The sequence below is a fragment of the Venturia canescens genome, chromosome 1 (genome assembly GCF_019457755.1).
Source record: "Venturia canescens isolate UGA chromosome 1, ASM1945775v1, whole genome shotgun sequence".
Lineage (NCBI taxonomy): Eukaryota > Metazoa > Arthropoda > Insecta > Hymenoptera > Ichneumonidae > Venturia > Venturia canescens.
Genome location: NC_057421.1, coordinates 33,975,825 through 33,991,533, shown reverse-complemented (window position 1 = coordinate 33,991,533; position 15,709 = coordinate 33,975,825). Strand labels below are relative to the sequence as shown.

Here is a 15,709-nt window from a genome sequence, read left to right as displayed (position 1 = left end):
ATTTTGAACTACACGAATAAGAGTACTTCGAGAGGTATGACATGAAAGGGAAGGTAAGTTTTCATAAAACGAAAACAGGAAAAGGCTCGATTCACGAGTTGCCCGAAGAGATCAGAGAACAGATTTCTATACTGACCATAATATGAAATATTGTAACAGTATCGTTGATGCTGAAGTGATATCTACAACTCAAGAAACCTTGGATCAAGTAAACCTAACGCAAGGTTCTTGTTCTAAAGGCCGGCACACCCTATGCCGGACTGCATCGCATATTTTGACTCTGTTCTAAACATTTAAAATGGAACAGCGAACACTAGTTGCCGGGCTGCATCGCTCGACAGGCGGATTTTTGTCATGGCAAGAATACGGCCCGGCTTATAAGGTGCGATAGAGGCGAATTTTTCGTGCTCTACACGTGTTTCCAGTATATCTCTCTTTCTCGCGAACCACAAGATTTCTCGCGCACCTAACCTCACTTGGAATTTTCGAAATCGAAATTCTTTGACAGAGTTTGATCGATTAAAAAAAGGCTTTGTCAGCCCACGCAGGACAATGGCAAAAGTAGGCTGACGTTTTTATTATTTCGATGGGGCGAACGGTGTGGAAAAATTTTTATTTCGAAATTTGCAACTATCTCTCTCGCACTAACGGCTACGATATACCAACTGATCCATGCACTTAACAGTACATACTTCTAACTTCGTCTTTAACGGAATGGAGGGATATGTGGATCAATTGAATCTATTCCCGAAAAGACATATTGAATACCATATGAATCCACATTATGAGCCTCAATGAGACATTATCAATTCGTGTAATCGAAATACCAAACTTATTTACTATAGAAAATAATACGAAATAACTAACTGTGGATTCACCAACTTACGTTCAAAAATAATTTTGCATTTTTTTCGACATCACAAAAAGCATCGTGAAGTCACTTGATTTGAAATTACCTGCCTTTAAGGTAAGAGTCGCGCGACTCTATGGTCAAATGACTATTTATTAATCGTCGAAATAAAATAGGTTATAAGCAAGGTTTTCTGTATTGAATAAATCTTGGGGCAATTTAAACTGGATTCATATAAATTTATACAAGATCATATTTAATAATATATGATTAAAAATATCTTATGATTGCTTATTTGACCCGGTTTTTCAATATATACATATATATATCGGTTCTCTTCTCACCTGACAGTCGAAAGATATCATAGCCTCCAAACTCGCCGGCTATCACGAAAAGTATATATATATATGTATACATTCTTAACGTTGCCAAGTATATCGAGCCACTTCATGGCAGTCGATCTCTTGCCATTTTCTGAGTTTTCATCGAGATTATTTTTAAAATTCTCTTCGAATTAGTCGATGGCCCTATATTTTCATGGTCACATTAGAATCTTTATAATATAATCTATGAGGAGCAATTTTAACATAAACTATATCTAATCGATAAGGAAATGAATTCTGCAATCATAGTGCTGGCGGGATGGGTTTCTCATACGATGTCGTGCTATATTTCTATTTTTGATCGTAAATTTCTTGATATAATCTTCGGTAACCTATTAAATCCTTTAGCCATATGAAAGTTTATCACGTAAAAATGATATAATTTAAAAATCACGAGTTCGTCTAATATCGATTGTCGCGCGACTCCTACCTTAATAACACTCAATTAGTGCTATCGATTCTCGTAACTAATGTAATGAAGTTCACTATTCCGTAGATTAATTACGACGAGGGTGAGTTTTCAAAATAAAATAAAATCATCTTTCTGTGATCAGGCCAGCGAGCAGAGTCGCTGATATCGAGGAGTAGCATGGCCGGAGGATCATGGACCGCATGGCTACAGCGATGTCGAGAATCACGACGATTAGTCATCGTGATTGTCGCCATTGCTCTTCTGCTCGACAACATGTTGCTGACCACCGTCGGTGAGTGAATAATCAACACGCTCATGAAACTGCATTATTATCGTCGTCTGACAAATTGCGATAATGTTCCGTGCAATATCGTGAAAAAAAAAAATTCATTACAGCGATTGTCGGGACCAAATACATGACGCCGAACTTTGCAACGTTGGAGTTCAACGAAATGAACGAAAAAAAAGTTTTTACTTCACCAATTATTTATTTCACGAATCATTGCTGTAGTTCAGTAGAGAACAAAATTGGAGATATTACTTGAATTATTCGAGTTTTTTTAACATCATTTCGAAGGACTCCAACGTTGCAAACTTCAACGTCATCCAAATATAGAGATTCTATTGCACTCGACCGTTTTATATTAAAACATAATTTACAATATTTTAAATTTTCTTGCGAATATCTATGCTTTTTTTTGCGAGACCGTCATATCATGTCAATTTCAATCTTTTTTCTCCCATCTTGCTGCTTTCCATATTTGTGCAAAATTCGAGAATTGTTGCTCAGAACCACTTTTCGTTAACGTACCTTAGTAGAAGCAGAATCGGTAAAGTAGCAGTATCGAGAATTCGTTATCGAAAAAAAATAATGATCGCGAACTCATTATTGTCAACGCATACTTACATATCGAACTGTAGAGTTTATTCATTTTGAGCTCTTACTATAACATAAATGATGAGATCAGGGCAAAAAAACGAGAGTTGTGCATTTCATATCGAATCAAATTTTTTATCCAAAGGTTCTGAATTTATTACTAAAAAAGTTTTAATAGCAGTATAACATCTTGACTCAAGTATTTTTGCGCTCATCCTTATCTTTATCGAAGTCAGAGTGTTTGATTGTGGCCGTTGGTGTGTTAAAAACGTGAAACATGTTAGAAATCCCAAGTTTCACTAAAGCGTGCTTCGCGAAAGAGACGCAATTAGTGAGACTGAGATCCAATGAGAACGAGACGATTGTATTCAATATAACACGAGAAAAAGAAAATCTTATCCCCTCGAGCTATATGAGATGAGTAGCGAACAAGAAAAAAAGAAAAGACCAAAACTGCTCATTAGTCTAACAGCTCACACAATGTCTTTAATTGTTTTTTTAATAAATACGCTTTAGACACATATTACATCCGGAATTGAATGGTTGTGAAAAACGAACAATGGAATGATATTTTTAAAGTATAATGTTAAATAAGGAAGAATCGGATTCAACCACACCCGTAATGGTTAGGGGCAAATAGAAATTTTTGAAATGTGTTTTTCACTTAAAGGGAGTCTTCAAGTCATCAGGTACATTCTTCAAGTCAGCTCTCGAGAATTATGCATAAGGGATATAAGTGAGGGTTCTACAGAGCGTCAAGCAGTAGGTCAAGAGTTTGTTGCACCGTTTGAACAATTACTTTATCACACAATAACGTCTGTGCATTTCAATGAGACACATTCTTACTAGTCATTTCTTGCAAGAAATGACGAGCAACTTTTTAGTTAACGACGCTTCTTTAACTTTTGTTTTGTCGAAGTCTTTCACGCACATTTATGTTTCCTCGGTACTCACTCGATCCCTCTTAGACGATCCTCATTTTCCTAATTTCTCAAGGGATTGTAGGAAAAGGGCAATTACATTGAAGCATAAAAATCTCTGAAACATATATAAAAATATATAAATGTACAGGAATCATGTAATCCGCGATCAATAAACTACTCAAGAATCTGGAGTAAAGTAAAAAAGGAGAATTTCTTTGGATTACGAGAATCATGAATTCTATCGGAGTATCGAAGAACAGATTGTCCCCAGAGAACGACGCTATATTAAGTCCTCCGTAAAAATGAAAGATTTGTTCCTAAGGACCGTAAGAAAAGAAAGTCAGGCGTATAAGAAATCCTCACGATAAAGCCTATTAAATTGTGCTCATACCTGAACAGAATCGCATTGAATAACATGAATGAGTAAAATTGAATTTGGTTTATTATTGCATTGGGAAATCAATCTTCAAGGGGTCCCGATTGTATTGAAGTCGATGATAACTTAGCAGTAGAAGCGAGAATCGCATGTCAATGAGGCAGACGGTTTATTGGATCAAAACTTTTTGATATTATTCGTTTGGATAATTTGGCAGTTTACGAACTTGATAGATTCCTAACTACGAATTCCTCAGATTCCATAGAAAACTAGTGATCCACCTTCAATCTAAGGGAATCTTTTTTGTGAATATATTTGTGAATATTTGTGAATATAAAAATAGTAATACACTGTAACCGATCGAAGTTGTAAGATAGAAAACGAAAACTGTAAGCAGTATAATAAACTAAGACGCTGCAAATGTCATTGTACGTAGAGCGTTAAGAACAAACTGGAACTTGACATGAAACTCACGTTCTAATGCATACCAGCGTACTTTTCCAGTAACAACCATTCGGTAGGATATCAAGTATACACACGAAAAGCTCAGAATAATGTCGAAATACAATTTGAGTGATAACTGCTGACAGAACAAAGGCTAAAATAATAGACTGTTCAAACTTTCGGTAAAGTCACTACATTATATCAGAAGAAAAAATGATCCACCAAAAGAAAAAAAATGTGTTTTATGAGGAGCTCAGAGAAATGGCAAGCATTTAAACTGTGAGCGATGATATTCAATCCCCCTGGTGTATTGCATTAGGATTTTTACACCCATTATGTAACGTCAAGAGTTACAGATCACATATATTTATATTAAAGAACTCAGCGGTCATAGTTCGGGCACATGCTTTTCCAGCTTTTAACTCTCGACGATCGAGGGGATTTTTCCACCCCAACAACCAAAAGTACCTCTAGTTCCGATCCTCCTTTTCACTATATGTTTAATTCAGTAGGTATTCGTCGTTTTCTGAATTGAGCGCAATCTCGGACGACGGGAAACTTATGGGACTCTGACCAATGCGTTGTGTGTCGCGTAGTGCCAATCCAGATAAGTGGTCATGCATTTATGGAGAGGCCAAAAACCTTCATGTATATTTGTGCGTTTTTATTTACTGGAAGTTCATGTGAGTCACAAGATAGATACAATATCAAGGAGTAGTACACGCGGTCAGATGAATAATAGACGTGCCTTTGGTGATAACTCGTTTGAATCCACTCTTTCCAGTGATAATACCAAAGGAAAAGATAAAGTTCGGCAACCTTAATTAAGGAGGGTGGCTAGTGACGATACAATGTTGCCATGCTAAACCATGTTAAATACACTAAAAATTTCAAAATGATAAGAATTTAATAAAATTTGGTGAACATATTCTTTAGTGCCAAATTTGACAATACAAATTTTTTAAGATTTTTCTTCTGTACAGTTATCGAGTAATTGATCACTCAAGTTCACGTGTATAAGCATAGCGTTTCTATATATATAGATACATTCCGGGCATAAGAAATCTGTTTTAATGCGTAATTACTCGATAACTAAGCAGAAGAAAATTTTGAAAAAAATTGTGTCTTCGCACTTGATGTTGAAGAACATTATCACCAAATTTGATCAATTTCTTATCATTTTGACGAATGTAGCCACCCTCCTTAATTATCATACGTCCCAATAAAAAAAAGACCATATTCAACACCATCGTAACCATATGTGTTAGGATTTAATAGAGCCCGGTATTGTCTTTATTGGGGAAAAAAATGGTAATTATGTAGAAGTGGTGCCCCACTTCTGCATAAGTACCCAAATTTTTGCATTCCATTTCTCTGACCACTGATTTGTGGATCCTACGATCGCGATACTCTTTTCTAATGCATATCAAAATTGAATCCTATATTGTTCGAAAAATAAAGAAAAAAATTAAAGATATTCCCACAATATTCGAAACAAAGTTTTGTCCTGAATCGCGTGAATATCAAAGTCCATGTGATGTTTTTGTATTTGAAAATACTTACTACCTCTGTCTCTATTCCCGTTCCTTCAGTGTTTCTATTTGATAAATAAACAATCGTCTGATGGTACAAGTAAAGTAAAACTATACTATCAGATTTTTCACTGAAAATATTTGTCAAATTTTGATTCGAGAAAAAAAATAGATTCTGGAGGAGCTGGGATTTGAACCCAGGACTTTCAGCATGCGAAGCAGACACTCTACCACTGAGTTACACCCCCAACGTGTCATTGCCAGGCGAAATGATGACTGATGTAATCGGAAATACAAAACTACATCAATTGTTAATTGAAATCATTAATTATTGTTGCAGTCCCTATAATCCCGGAATTTCTGTACGATATCAAACATCCGAACGCGACTCTGAGCGAACACCTTGATGGGCCATCCCGTCTCATAACAACTATTCCCCCACTAACGACTACGACCTTGGCATCTACGGGAAAATGCGTTTGCCCTCAAAACTTAACGAACAACGGACAATTGGAATTTCTTCATTCGTCGACTATTCATTCATCGACTATTACTACACCAGCTGATCTCATAGGTTTGTGGAATCTCTCCCATTGATCTTGTAGAATGTCGCACATCACTACTTTCATTTTGACAAAGATAGAAACATATCAAGTATCCTATGCAATTATCATAGAAAGAAAAATGTTTCAAAAATATATCAACATGACGATTAGTTTTCTTTTAAACTCACTGAAAATAACCTAAGATGAAAATCAACGTAGTTCTATCTATTTCAGAATAAAACTACCAATATTATGTATTTATTCTATTAGACTTGATTAAAATCATAACATTTAGTGACAGACTCTAGGATTACTCACTAACATGAACATTTAAAATAAAATTCGATCGGTTAATTCTTATTTTTCGTTTTTTGATAGTGTCTCCAACAGCTTATAACGTAACAGCTGCTGAAGAGGCTGAGAGAATGCAAAGGCACAAGGAATTACTTGAAGAAACTGTCGCCGTCGGGATGATGTTCGCATCGAAGGCCTTTGTACAATTGTTGGCTAATCCTATAGTTGGACCTTTGACTCACAAGTACGTTGAACGTGGAAATATAATTAAGAGCCTACTATAATAATGATTGGTACTTATAGAAATTTTCTTGAGTTACATATGTAAAGTAGTCGAGTTAAAAGTGCATTTACTGCGCAAAAACTCCAAACAAAGTGAAGTTTCTCCGAAATTTGGTGGTCGTCAATTTAAAATTCCCAATTACCTTCTCTACCTTTCGGTCTCATGTGGAAGGTGGCGTGCGTGTGCTTACTGTTTTCTGACGTTTTCGTGGACTGAGTTCTCGTTAATATCTCGAAGACTGGGCTTTGAACAACCCAGCTCATTCCGGTGGGTGACCGGTGGGGATCATGCCGGTATTTGATCATCAATGCTTAAATACCGGCGTGATCTATTGTTTGAGAAAATTTTGAATGCCTCCCGTGACCTTTTTTAGTATCTTGTCTGGTGGGTTTGTCGTGAACCAACCTTGATTTGAAAGGACACCCGGATCACGAGGGAGGCCTCCCTCTGGCTCTCGAGATTACTGGCCAAGTCCCTATGAGGCAAAATACCCGAGCTGCGACTAAAATAACGGATGGAGGCGAGATCCTCGTTCACAGAATCGATAGCTCTAGCGGTGTTAGCCAAAATCCATAACGCAAAAGAGTTTGTGCTCTCCCACGTAATAGATTCTTATAATTGCTGTGGGGAGCACAATGCATCAAATGATGTACTTAGTCCGCGTCTGGGACACATGGACGTAGCCCATTACAGGGGACCGGGGGCAGAGAGGAAATTATCGTGTGTGTAACGGAACCAATATTTAGAGGCAGTTTTTACACGAGTGTCGTCAGGCCATTATTTTTGTGGTTAGTGTTTATGTCATGAAGGATTCCCTTAGTAAGCCCATTCCTTGATCATTATTCTCTTCGCGAACACTCTTATATTCCTTGCCAGTTTCTTTTGACCACTTCTTTTTTCTGAAGATTGAATTCCAATAATTGATATGGAAATTTAGTTTTTGAAGAAAAGGCGTGGAAGAGGGCCGTCAAGCTATTGATCGGCGGTCATCTTGATCCCCTTTTCCGTTTGTTTGTTTACTTGTTCAGATGAAACAAGGGACGAATTATCGAATAGACGTGATAAAACATAGTTTGGAATAAATCTTAAAAGGATCCTCTCAAGTCTCTTGTCATGAGGCGTAAGTGCCTTCCTTTGTCTCTCTCGACATTTCCCGCTCTTGTGTTCGTATGCTGTCTGTCTCTCGACGTGTTCTACCTAACTATTTCTAATTTAGTCGATCGCAAATTGAACCGGTGACAATCACTTGGAGAAGTTGATCCTAATAATATGTTTTATTCACTATTGGGAAACATCATGGGGGCGTGGCTTAGCAAATTGACTGTGAATGAGAGTCCATTTTTTATATACATAGTTATAGAAACACCCAGGCAGCGACTGGTTTTGAGCAGTTGAATATTTGACCACCAGAGGTCAGGGTGACACTTGTGAGTTCCCAATGGGCTTGAACTTAGTTTATATATTTCAAAGTCAACATATTTTTTGTCGACATATCGACAATGTTCTGTTCAAATCTATGAGGAGTTTGAGAAATTTCCCGGTCCGATCATATTCGAGATATGTATATAATATATATGAATGTCCCAATTATGCCTGTGTTTCATTATGTTTCAGAATCGGTTACAGCATACCAATGTTCGCAGGTTTTATTATAATGTTTGTATCGACCTTGATTTTTGCATTTGGACGGAGTTACAGCATATTATTTTTGGCCAGAGCTCTTCAAGGCATAGGGTCATCATGCTCGACGGTATCAGGTGAGCAATTGTGTTGATATTCTTATAGTTTTGAGCGCAATTTTTTTGGAGTAATGAAACAGATTATTACTCCAAGTTTTCGGAGTATTTTGGAATACTTACTCCAAATTTTCGAAGCATCAATTTCCAATGATGCTCTGAACCTTATAAGTATATTCAGAAAAGTTGAACATAGTAAAAAAAAAGTAAAAAAAAATCTGATCACTTGCAAAATTTTACAAACTACTGTAATTCTTTAACTATCGCAAAATCGAAATTTGAAAGTTTTCCGTCAATGTAATCGTATCAAGCTTCAACGCTGATTTTTTATGAATAAAAATGAAAATTTCAAGAGTAAAATACTCCGATTTTAGGGATAACGATTTGCCCTATGAATGGTTGCTGTATTCCCATGACCCATATGTTCGGCGGAGTCTTAAGTATGAAAGTGTTGTATTTCATCAGCATCGGTGGTTCAGTGGTAGAATGCTCGCCTGCCACGCGGGCGGCCCGGGTTCGATTCCCGGCCGATGCAATACCTTTTTGATCTCATATCTTTTGAGCTGGGTCAGTTTCACCTCTTAGCACAATTTCTAATTCGGCAGAAATCAGCTAGAGGGAGTTCGAGCGCAACCGGCTTCTGTCACACAAGTGTCAAAACAAGCTCTCCGGTAAACATTGTCGAGTCCATGTCATAACAGAGCAAATATCGAAGACTATACGAATGTTATACGGGATAAAGTCAACTCGCCGCGTGTTTTCAAAAACATAATAACCGTTAACAAGGTAGTTTGTTAACAAGTGCTGTAAAAAGTAATTAAAGTGTAATTCACAAACAGTGTAATAACGACGGGGGGCTTCGGCCCCGCTGACCAGTGAAAAATAATGGAAGGGAACGTCAAAAACTCCCAGCCATTAAGAAGAACGATAAACTCTGACAGTTTTGATAAACTTTTTAGAGAAACGCGTAAAGAATTGGGCATGGACAACGGCAAATTTAAAAATCAGCCAGCACCCAATTTAATACAAAGACAAAGGAGCCGCAATAACCAGAGCGATCCTGCTAGATAAATTCAAACTTCCGAGGACGACACCCAAGACGACCAGCGACAATAGAAAAAACCGCGCCGAACCATCAAAAGAAAATATACACAAACCGATTCAAACATAGCGCACGTAAGTAACAGCAGATATAGCTGTATCAGTGACGAAAGCGAGATGGAATCAGATCCTGCGCCGAAAATAAGGCATATATCACGAGCCAAGGAAGCGCCGAGAGACACAACGGAAAGGAGAGCAAACCTGCCTCAAGACATCCACGAAGCCGGGCCCAGCAACAGCAATAGTGGACCGCCAATAACCATACACAGATTCGCCAAAGCCAAGCCGCCACCGATTAACATCCACTCAAATAAAGTGAGCGAAATTGCCGCCTTACTCTTTGAGCAAGGATTCGTCAAAAGACAATTCTACCTGAAGTTAAACGAAGACTACATGACTTTAACATCGACCGATATCACAATATACAAAAACATTATACAAACTCTAACGGACAATACCATCCCATTCTATACATATACACCAAAAGCAGACAAGCCAATAATCCTCATCGTCAAGGGCATAAAAGGCGACTATACTGACGAAGAAATTAAAAACGAAATCAACGAATACAATAACGATAACGTCACAATCACCAAGGTAAGCAGGATATTCCTCTCCAAGAGGAATCCAAGCGCCTTTCATCATATGGTTCAAATCACGTCAAACAGCAGTGCCAGGGACATAATGAAGATCCGTCACCTCGCACACCAAAAAATTACATGGGATACCCTACGAAGGACCAAAGTCCATCAGTGCCACAAATGCCAACGCGCAGGACATACTAGCACACGATGCAACCTAGGCTTTAGGTGCGTCAAATGCGCGCTTCAACACGAGCCAGGTAAATGTACCATCAAGGCAGACAGCGACAAAACCGAACTAAAATGCGCAAACTGCGGAGAATCAGGCCACCCAGCATCATACAGAGGTTGTCCATACCTAAAGCTCGTAGCAAAAACAACAGACGAGCATAAAAAGGCGCGCGAGCGAAGCAAAACTTCTAAAACTGCAAAACCTACAGCTGCATACAAAACAATAGTACCAGGATACTCATTTGCAATGGCCGCCAGCCAGCACACACCGCAACAAACACACCAAACGTACAAGCAATACCCCCTTTACCGACCACAGCAATACGAGAGCAACTCTTCTTGCCGACGCACAACAGAGACAGCGAGCGAACGCAGTACGATAAATTAGAAACCACCATCAAGAACCTGCAAAGCACGCTGATCAACGTAATACGAGCAAGCACCGACAGCCTTCAAAATTTGATCAACAACAACACGAGCAGGATAGACCACCTATACACAATCTTCAACATAATATGAACATGGATGACGAGACCAACGCACACAACCACAACGTTACAGACTCAATCAAGATAGCAGCCATCAATGTGAATTCGATCATCTCGCACGCAAAAAGATACGACCTTCTCAAATTCACAGAGGATTCAAATGCGGACATCATTTGCGTCAACGAAACTAAGCTTAATACAAATCATAAAGTATCCTTTTCACAGTATAACATATACCGAACCGACAGAATTAATGCGCAAAAAGGAGGGGGAACTGCGGTACTCATTAAAAAAGATTTCCCTTTTCCATGCAAACAAATACACCACCCATCACCACACACAAATGAAGTCCTCGAATACACCGTACTTGAATGTCAGTTCAATAAAAACACTAAATTCATCATAATCAGCGCTTATGCAAATAACGAGGCTAGAAAAATATTCGTCCACGAAATAAATACCCTATTTGCCAAATTAAAATTAAATGACCTAAACAACTATTTTATCCTCGCAGGGGATCTTAATGCCCGTCATATCGAATGGGGAGACACGGCGAGCAATTATAAAGGCTGTCTCCTCAAAAAATGGGAAATCGAGCAATCCCACCTATACAAAGCCTCAGTGTACCCCCCAGCGGCTCCCACGCTCCCTAGCTTCAACTCATACATAGATTACGCCATAGCAGACACCAGAATAACAATAATAAATAGAACCAATGAATCGAAACTCCCAGTATCGCACTACCCAAGCGACCACGACGCAATCGTTATGCAGGTTAGCATCCCCGTCGAAACAAACACAACGCAAACAAGTAGTACTACAAATCCGGCGTACCTCTATAAAAAAACGAAATGGAAGAAATTCCATGCCCAACTTAGGAAAAATTACACACACGAACTACCATGCAACAGAAATCTGACAATAGAAGAAATAGATACAGCCATAGAAGTAATAAACATAGCTATTAGAAAAACAATCCAGGAAACAGTCCCAATATACAAGCAATCAGACAATACACTAAACTACACCAACAACAGAATTATCCGCATGCAGGCAACTAAATCGAAAATAATTTCAATATATAAAAAACTCAAGCGCAAAAGATACTCAAACCAACAGCTCATTGTCATAGCAACCAAAACAGCCATCGACAACATCAACATTAAACTGAAAGTCGAATTTAAACACACATATACAAAATACTGGGAAAAACAACACGCCAAAATAAACTATAAAAACACGGAAGAATTCTTCCCTAAAATTAACAGGTTCTTCAGACCTAAGCAACCACTACAAATTAAAGAACTACCAATAAGTGTAAATGACAACAACACCATAGATAGCAGCGGCATAAACATAGCTGAAGCACACCAGGCAAACAATAAGTATACCATTACTAACACCATAGACAAACTAAATTTGATAGGAATAACATACGAAAAAATAAACTCACCCCGACACACAAGCAACAATACTCTGTTAAAAAACGAAGTAAACACAGTGATAAGGGAGCTAAAACACGCCCTACAAACCTATAAGACAAATCACACTAAGATAACCCAATTCAGCGACACTAACACAGCGATATATCCCAACAATGTACTCGAAAACCTACCACGATATTTTCATAACTTACTCTCGATACAAAAAATTTTCAAAAATCTGCCGAATAAAACCTCAACAGGCACAGATCAAATACCCTCAATAATACTCCGAAATCTTCCCCCCTACTTAATCAAAGAGTACACAATAATATATAATAATGCGCTAAATTACTGTTACTTTCCTCCGGCATGGAAAACAGCGAAAGTTATACCTATAGGAAAAAAGGGAAAAAACCTACACGAACCAGCAAACTATAGACCGATATCACTAGCACCTAATATCAGCAGAGTATATGAAATTATCATAAATAACTCAATAGTACACCACACAAACGCAAATAACATCATCCCAGATCAACAATTTGGATTTAGACACAAACACTCAACGATACATGGTAGGGGCGTGCCTAATCGAAATCGAAAAAGCATTTGATTCAGTGTGGCTAGACGGTCTAATCTATACATTAGAAAATACAAATTTCCCTAAACCACTGAATTTCCCTCACCCATCCGAAAATTTATCACGACAGATGGGAAAAACTCTTGCTCCAAAATTTTTAACATAACCGAAGGACTAGATCAAGGAACCGTAAATTCACCCATACTCTTCAACATTTTTACACATGAAGTTTTACATCTCTATAACACACCAAATAGCGACACTCTCTCACTTGCTTTTGCCGATGACCTCGCTGTATACGTCAAAGATAACGACCCAGACTACATACAAAACAAACCGCAGCAGGCTGCGAACGAAATTAATAATTTTTACCTGCTCTGGAACCTCCGAATCAGCCCGACAAAGTGCGAAACAATAATTTTTCATAAGCCATTTAGATTCCTCAGCAACAAAAAAAAGACAGTATTAGAAACTTCAGTATTAAAATAGATAAAACAAACATTCCACACAAATCAATTGTTAAATACCTTGGCGTCCAACTAGATTACCTGTTACAACTAAACAAACACGCAAACCAACAACTAGTCAAAACTAACAAAGCTTGGAAGTCAAATTGTACTCTTATCGAGAAAACTGGACCATAGAGCTAAAGTAATCTGCTACTTGTTGCTAATAAGACCATTAGTCACCTATGCTACTTCCGTATGGTGGAATATGGCAGCTAGTACCATGAAGAAACTAAGAAAATTCGAAAGAAGATGCCTTCAGACTGCACTCCACATATACAGATACTCAGACAATCCGAACCACATAATTAGTAACAAAATACTTTACTAAACGGCAAACACACCAAGAATAGATAATTTCAAAATAAAACTCACAAGAGATTATTATAACAAATACCCAAACAATATGAATAATATAATCAAATCCTTTGCAGAACCACCTAATATCGAAAAAACGCATCAAGCTGCCTCTGGCTACATAACCCCGCAATCTTTCATGTATTTTTACAAAAAAAGAATAATTCAAGATAACCAAAATGTACCCACGATCTACCATCTAAGACGAAACCAAGCAAATAAATCGCTCCCTACAAATCCCAACGAGATCGAAGAAAATCAGCTGGTATATTCCAAAACTATCCCCAACAGGGACTTGAACGATTTCGCGAGAATAAATAACAATTACTGGTGGCTCGCTCAAGACGACGCACACATGGATGAAGTCCGAAGGCGAAAACGCCATAAACAATTACAGAGCAGACAACAGCGTAACGGTCCCGCATATATAGGCCGCACGGAACGATAGATATACAAATCTATCGTTCCAACATCTATCGTTACTAACAGGTTTTTCTTTTTCAGTAAACTGCATTAAGTTTTCCCGTTACACTTATAAAAAAACACAACTAATAGCGCGTCGGCGATTAAGTTAAGCCCTAAAATAACGCTATGAATCACCAATCTTATATATAATATCGACTACACATGAGATGCCTACCAACGATAGGCCTAATGTGTTATAAAAAAAAAGTCATAGACCCTGACTGGTCTTTTTTTGTTTAGATTGTTTTAGACCAAGTATGTACGCAAACTGTAAGAGATGAATAAAAAACAAAAATTATTAATAAAAAAAAAAGTTCGATTCCCGGCCGATGCAAATTACTTTTTGCCTTAGTTTGTGAAAGTTTGCGCAACACAAAACGCACTCTAAAAAATATGGCTTTAATTATGTCACAACCGAGCAAACTTTAAAATCTTATATGAATGTTACACGGTTATTCAAAACACTACACCGTTAGTAAAAATCCCTTTTAAAGGCCCCCTTTCATTAGTGCTAAATAAAGTGAAATCGAATATACAATATTATGAACTAATGACAGGAGGTTTCAGCTCTACATTACAAATCATGGCTGGGAATGAGAAAAACTTCCTCCATTAAGAAAAACGATAAACTCTAGCAGTTTTTGATAAGCTATATAAAGAATCACGCAATGAGCTCAGTACGTACAACAGCAAATCTAAAAATCAGCCAGCACCTAATTTAGTACAACGACAAAGGAGTCACAACTCCCAGAGCGATCCTGTGCTAAACAAATCCAAACATCGGAGAATAATACCTAAGACTCCCAACGTTGGAAATACCTCAGCCGAACAATCCAAGGTAGACAAAACTCACCAAGCTATTTCCAGTTATATATAACACCTCAATCTTTCATCTACTGCAACAAAAATAAAGATAATTTAATACAGCTACAATATCTTCATTATCTATCATTTAAGACGATATCAGACAAACATTCCCAACCAATTTCGAAGTGAGTAAGGAAAACCACCCAGTATACTCCAAAACTATACTATACAGAGATATGGAGAGATTTGTATGCAAATTCGTGCATACTGCTTGATGAAAAGGTTGAGAAACTTATGGGCGTACGAGTGATGCTCCATTGACGGGAAAGTGTTCCATCCGTAGCCCTCTAGCTGATTTCTGCCGAATTAGAAATCGTGCTAAGAGGTGAAACTGACCCAGCTCAAAAGATATGAGATCAAAAAGGTATTTGCATCGGCCGGGAATCGAACCCGGGCCGCCCGCGTGGCAGGCGAGCATTCTACCACTGAACCACCGATGCTCTTGATTTCATCG

The 15,709-nt window shown here is 37.9% G+C and overlaps 1 protein-coding gene and 3 non-coding genes across 5 annotated transcripts in view; 2 read left to right on the top strand and 2 right to left on the bottom strand.

Moving 5' to 3' along the window:
• Positions 1-15,709, top strand: part of Vmat (Vesicular monoamine transporter) — a 41,161-nt gene that overhangs the window by 14,223 nt on the left and 11,229 nt on the right. For both annotated transcript variants that reach the window (XM_043417138.1, XM_043417130.1), the window contains 4 exons: positions 1,788-1,937; positions 6,138-6,371; positions 6,721-6,880; positions 8,534-8,676. In XM_043417138.1, the coding sequence (XP_043273073.1) occupies positions 1,823-1,937; positions 6,138-6,371; positions 6,721-6,880; positions 8,534-8,676 (652 nt within the window). In that variant the 5' untranslated portion in view covers positions 1,788-1,822. The remainder of the gene's footprint in view (positions 1-1,787; positions 1,938-6,137; positions 6,372-6,720; positions 6,881-8,533; positions 8,677-15,709) is intronic.
• TRNAA-CGC (transfer RNA alanine (anticodon CGC)) lies at positions 5,974-6,045 on the bottom strand. Its single transcript has one exon. It is a non-coding gene; the product is annotated as a tRNA-Ala (tRNA).
• TRNAG-GCC (transfer RNA glycine (anticodon GCC)) lies at positions 9,120-9,190 on the top strand. The gene has a single exon. It is a non-coding gene; the product is annotated as a tRNA-Gly (tRNA).
• TRNAG-GCC (transfer RNA glycine (anticodon GCC)) lies at positions 15,625-15,695 on the bottom strand. Its single transcript has one exon. It is a non-coding gene; the product is annotated as a tRNA-Gly (tRNA).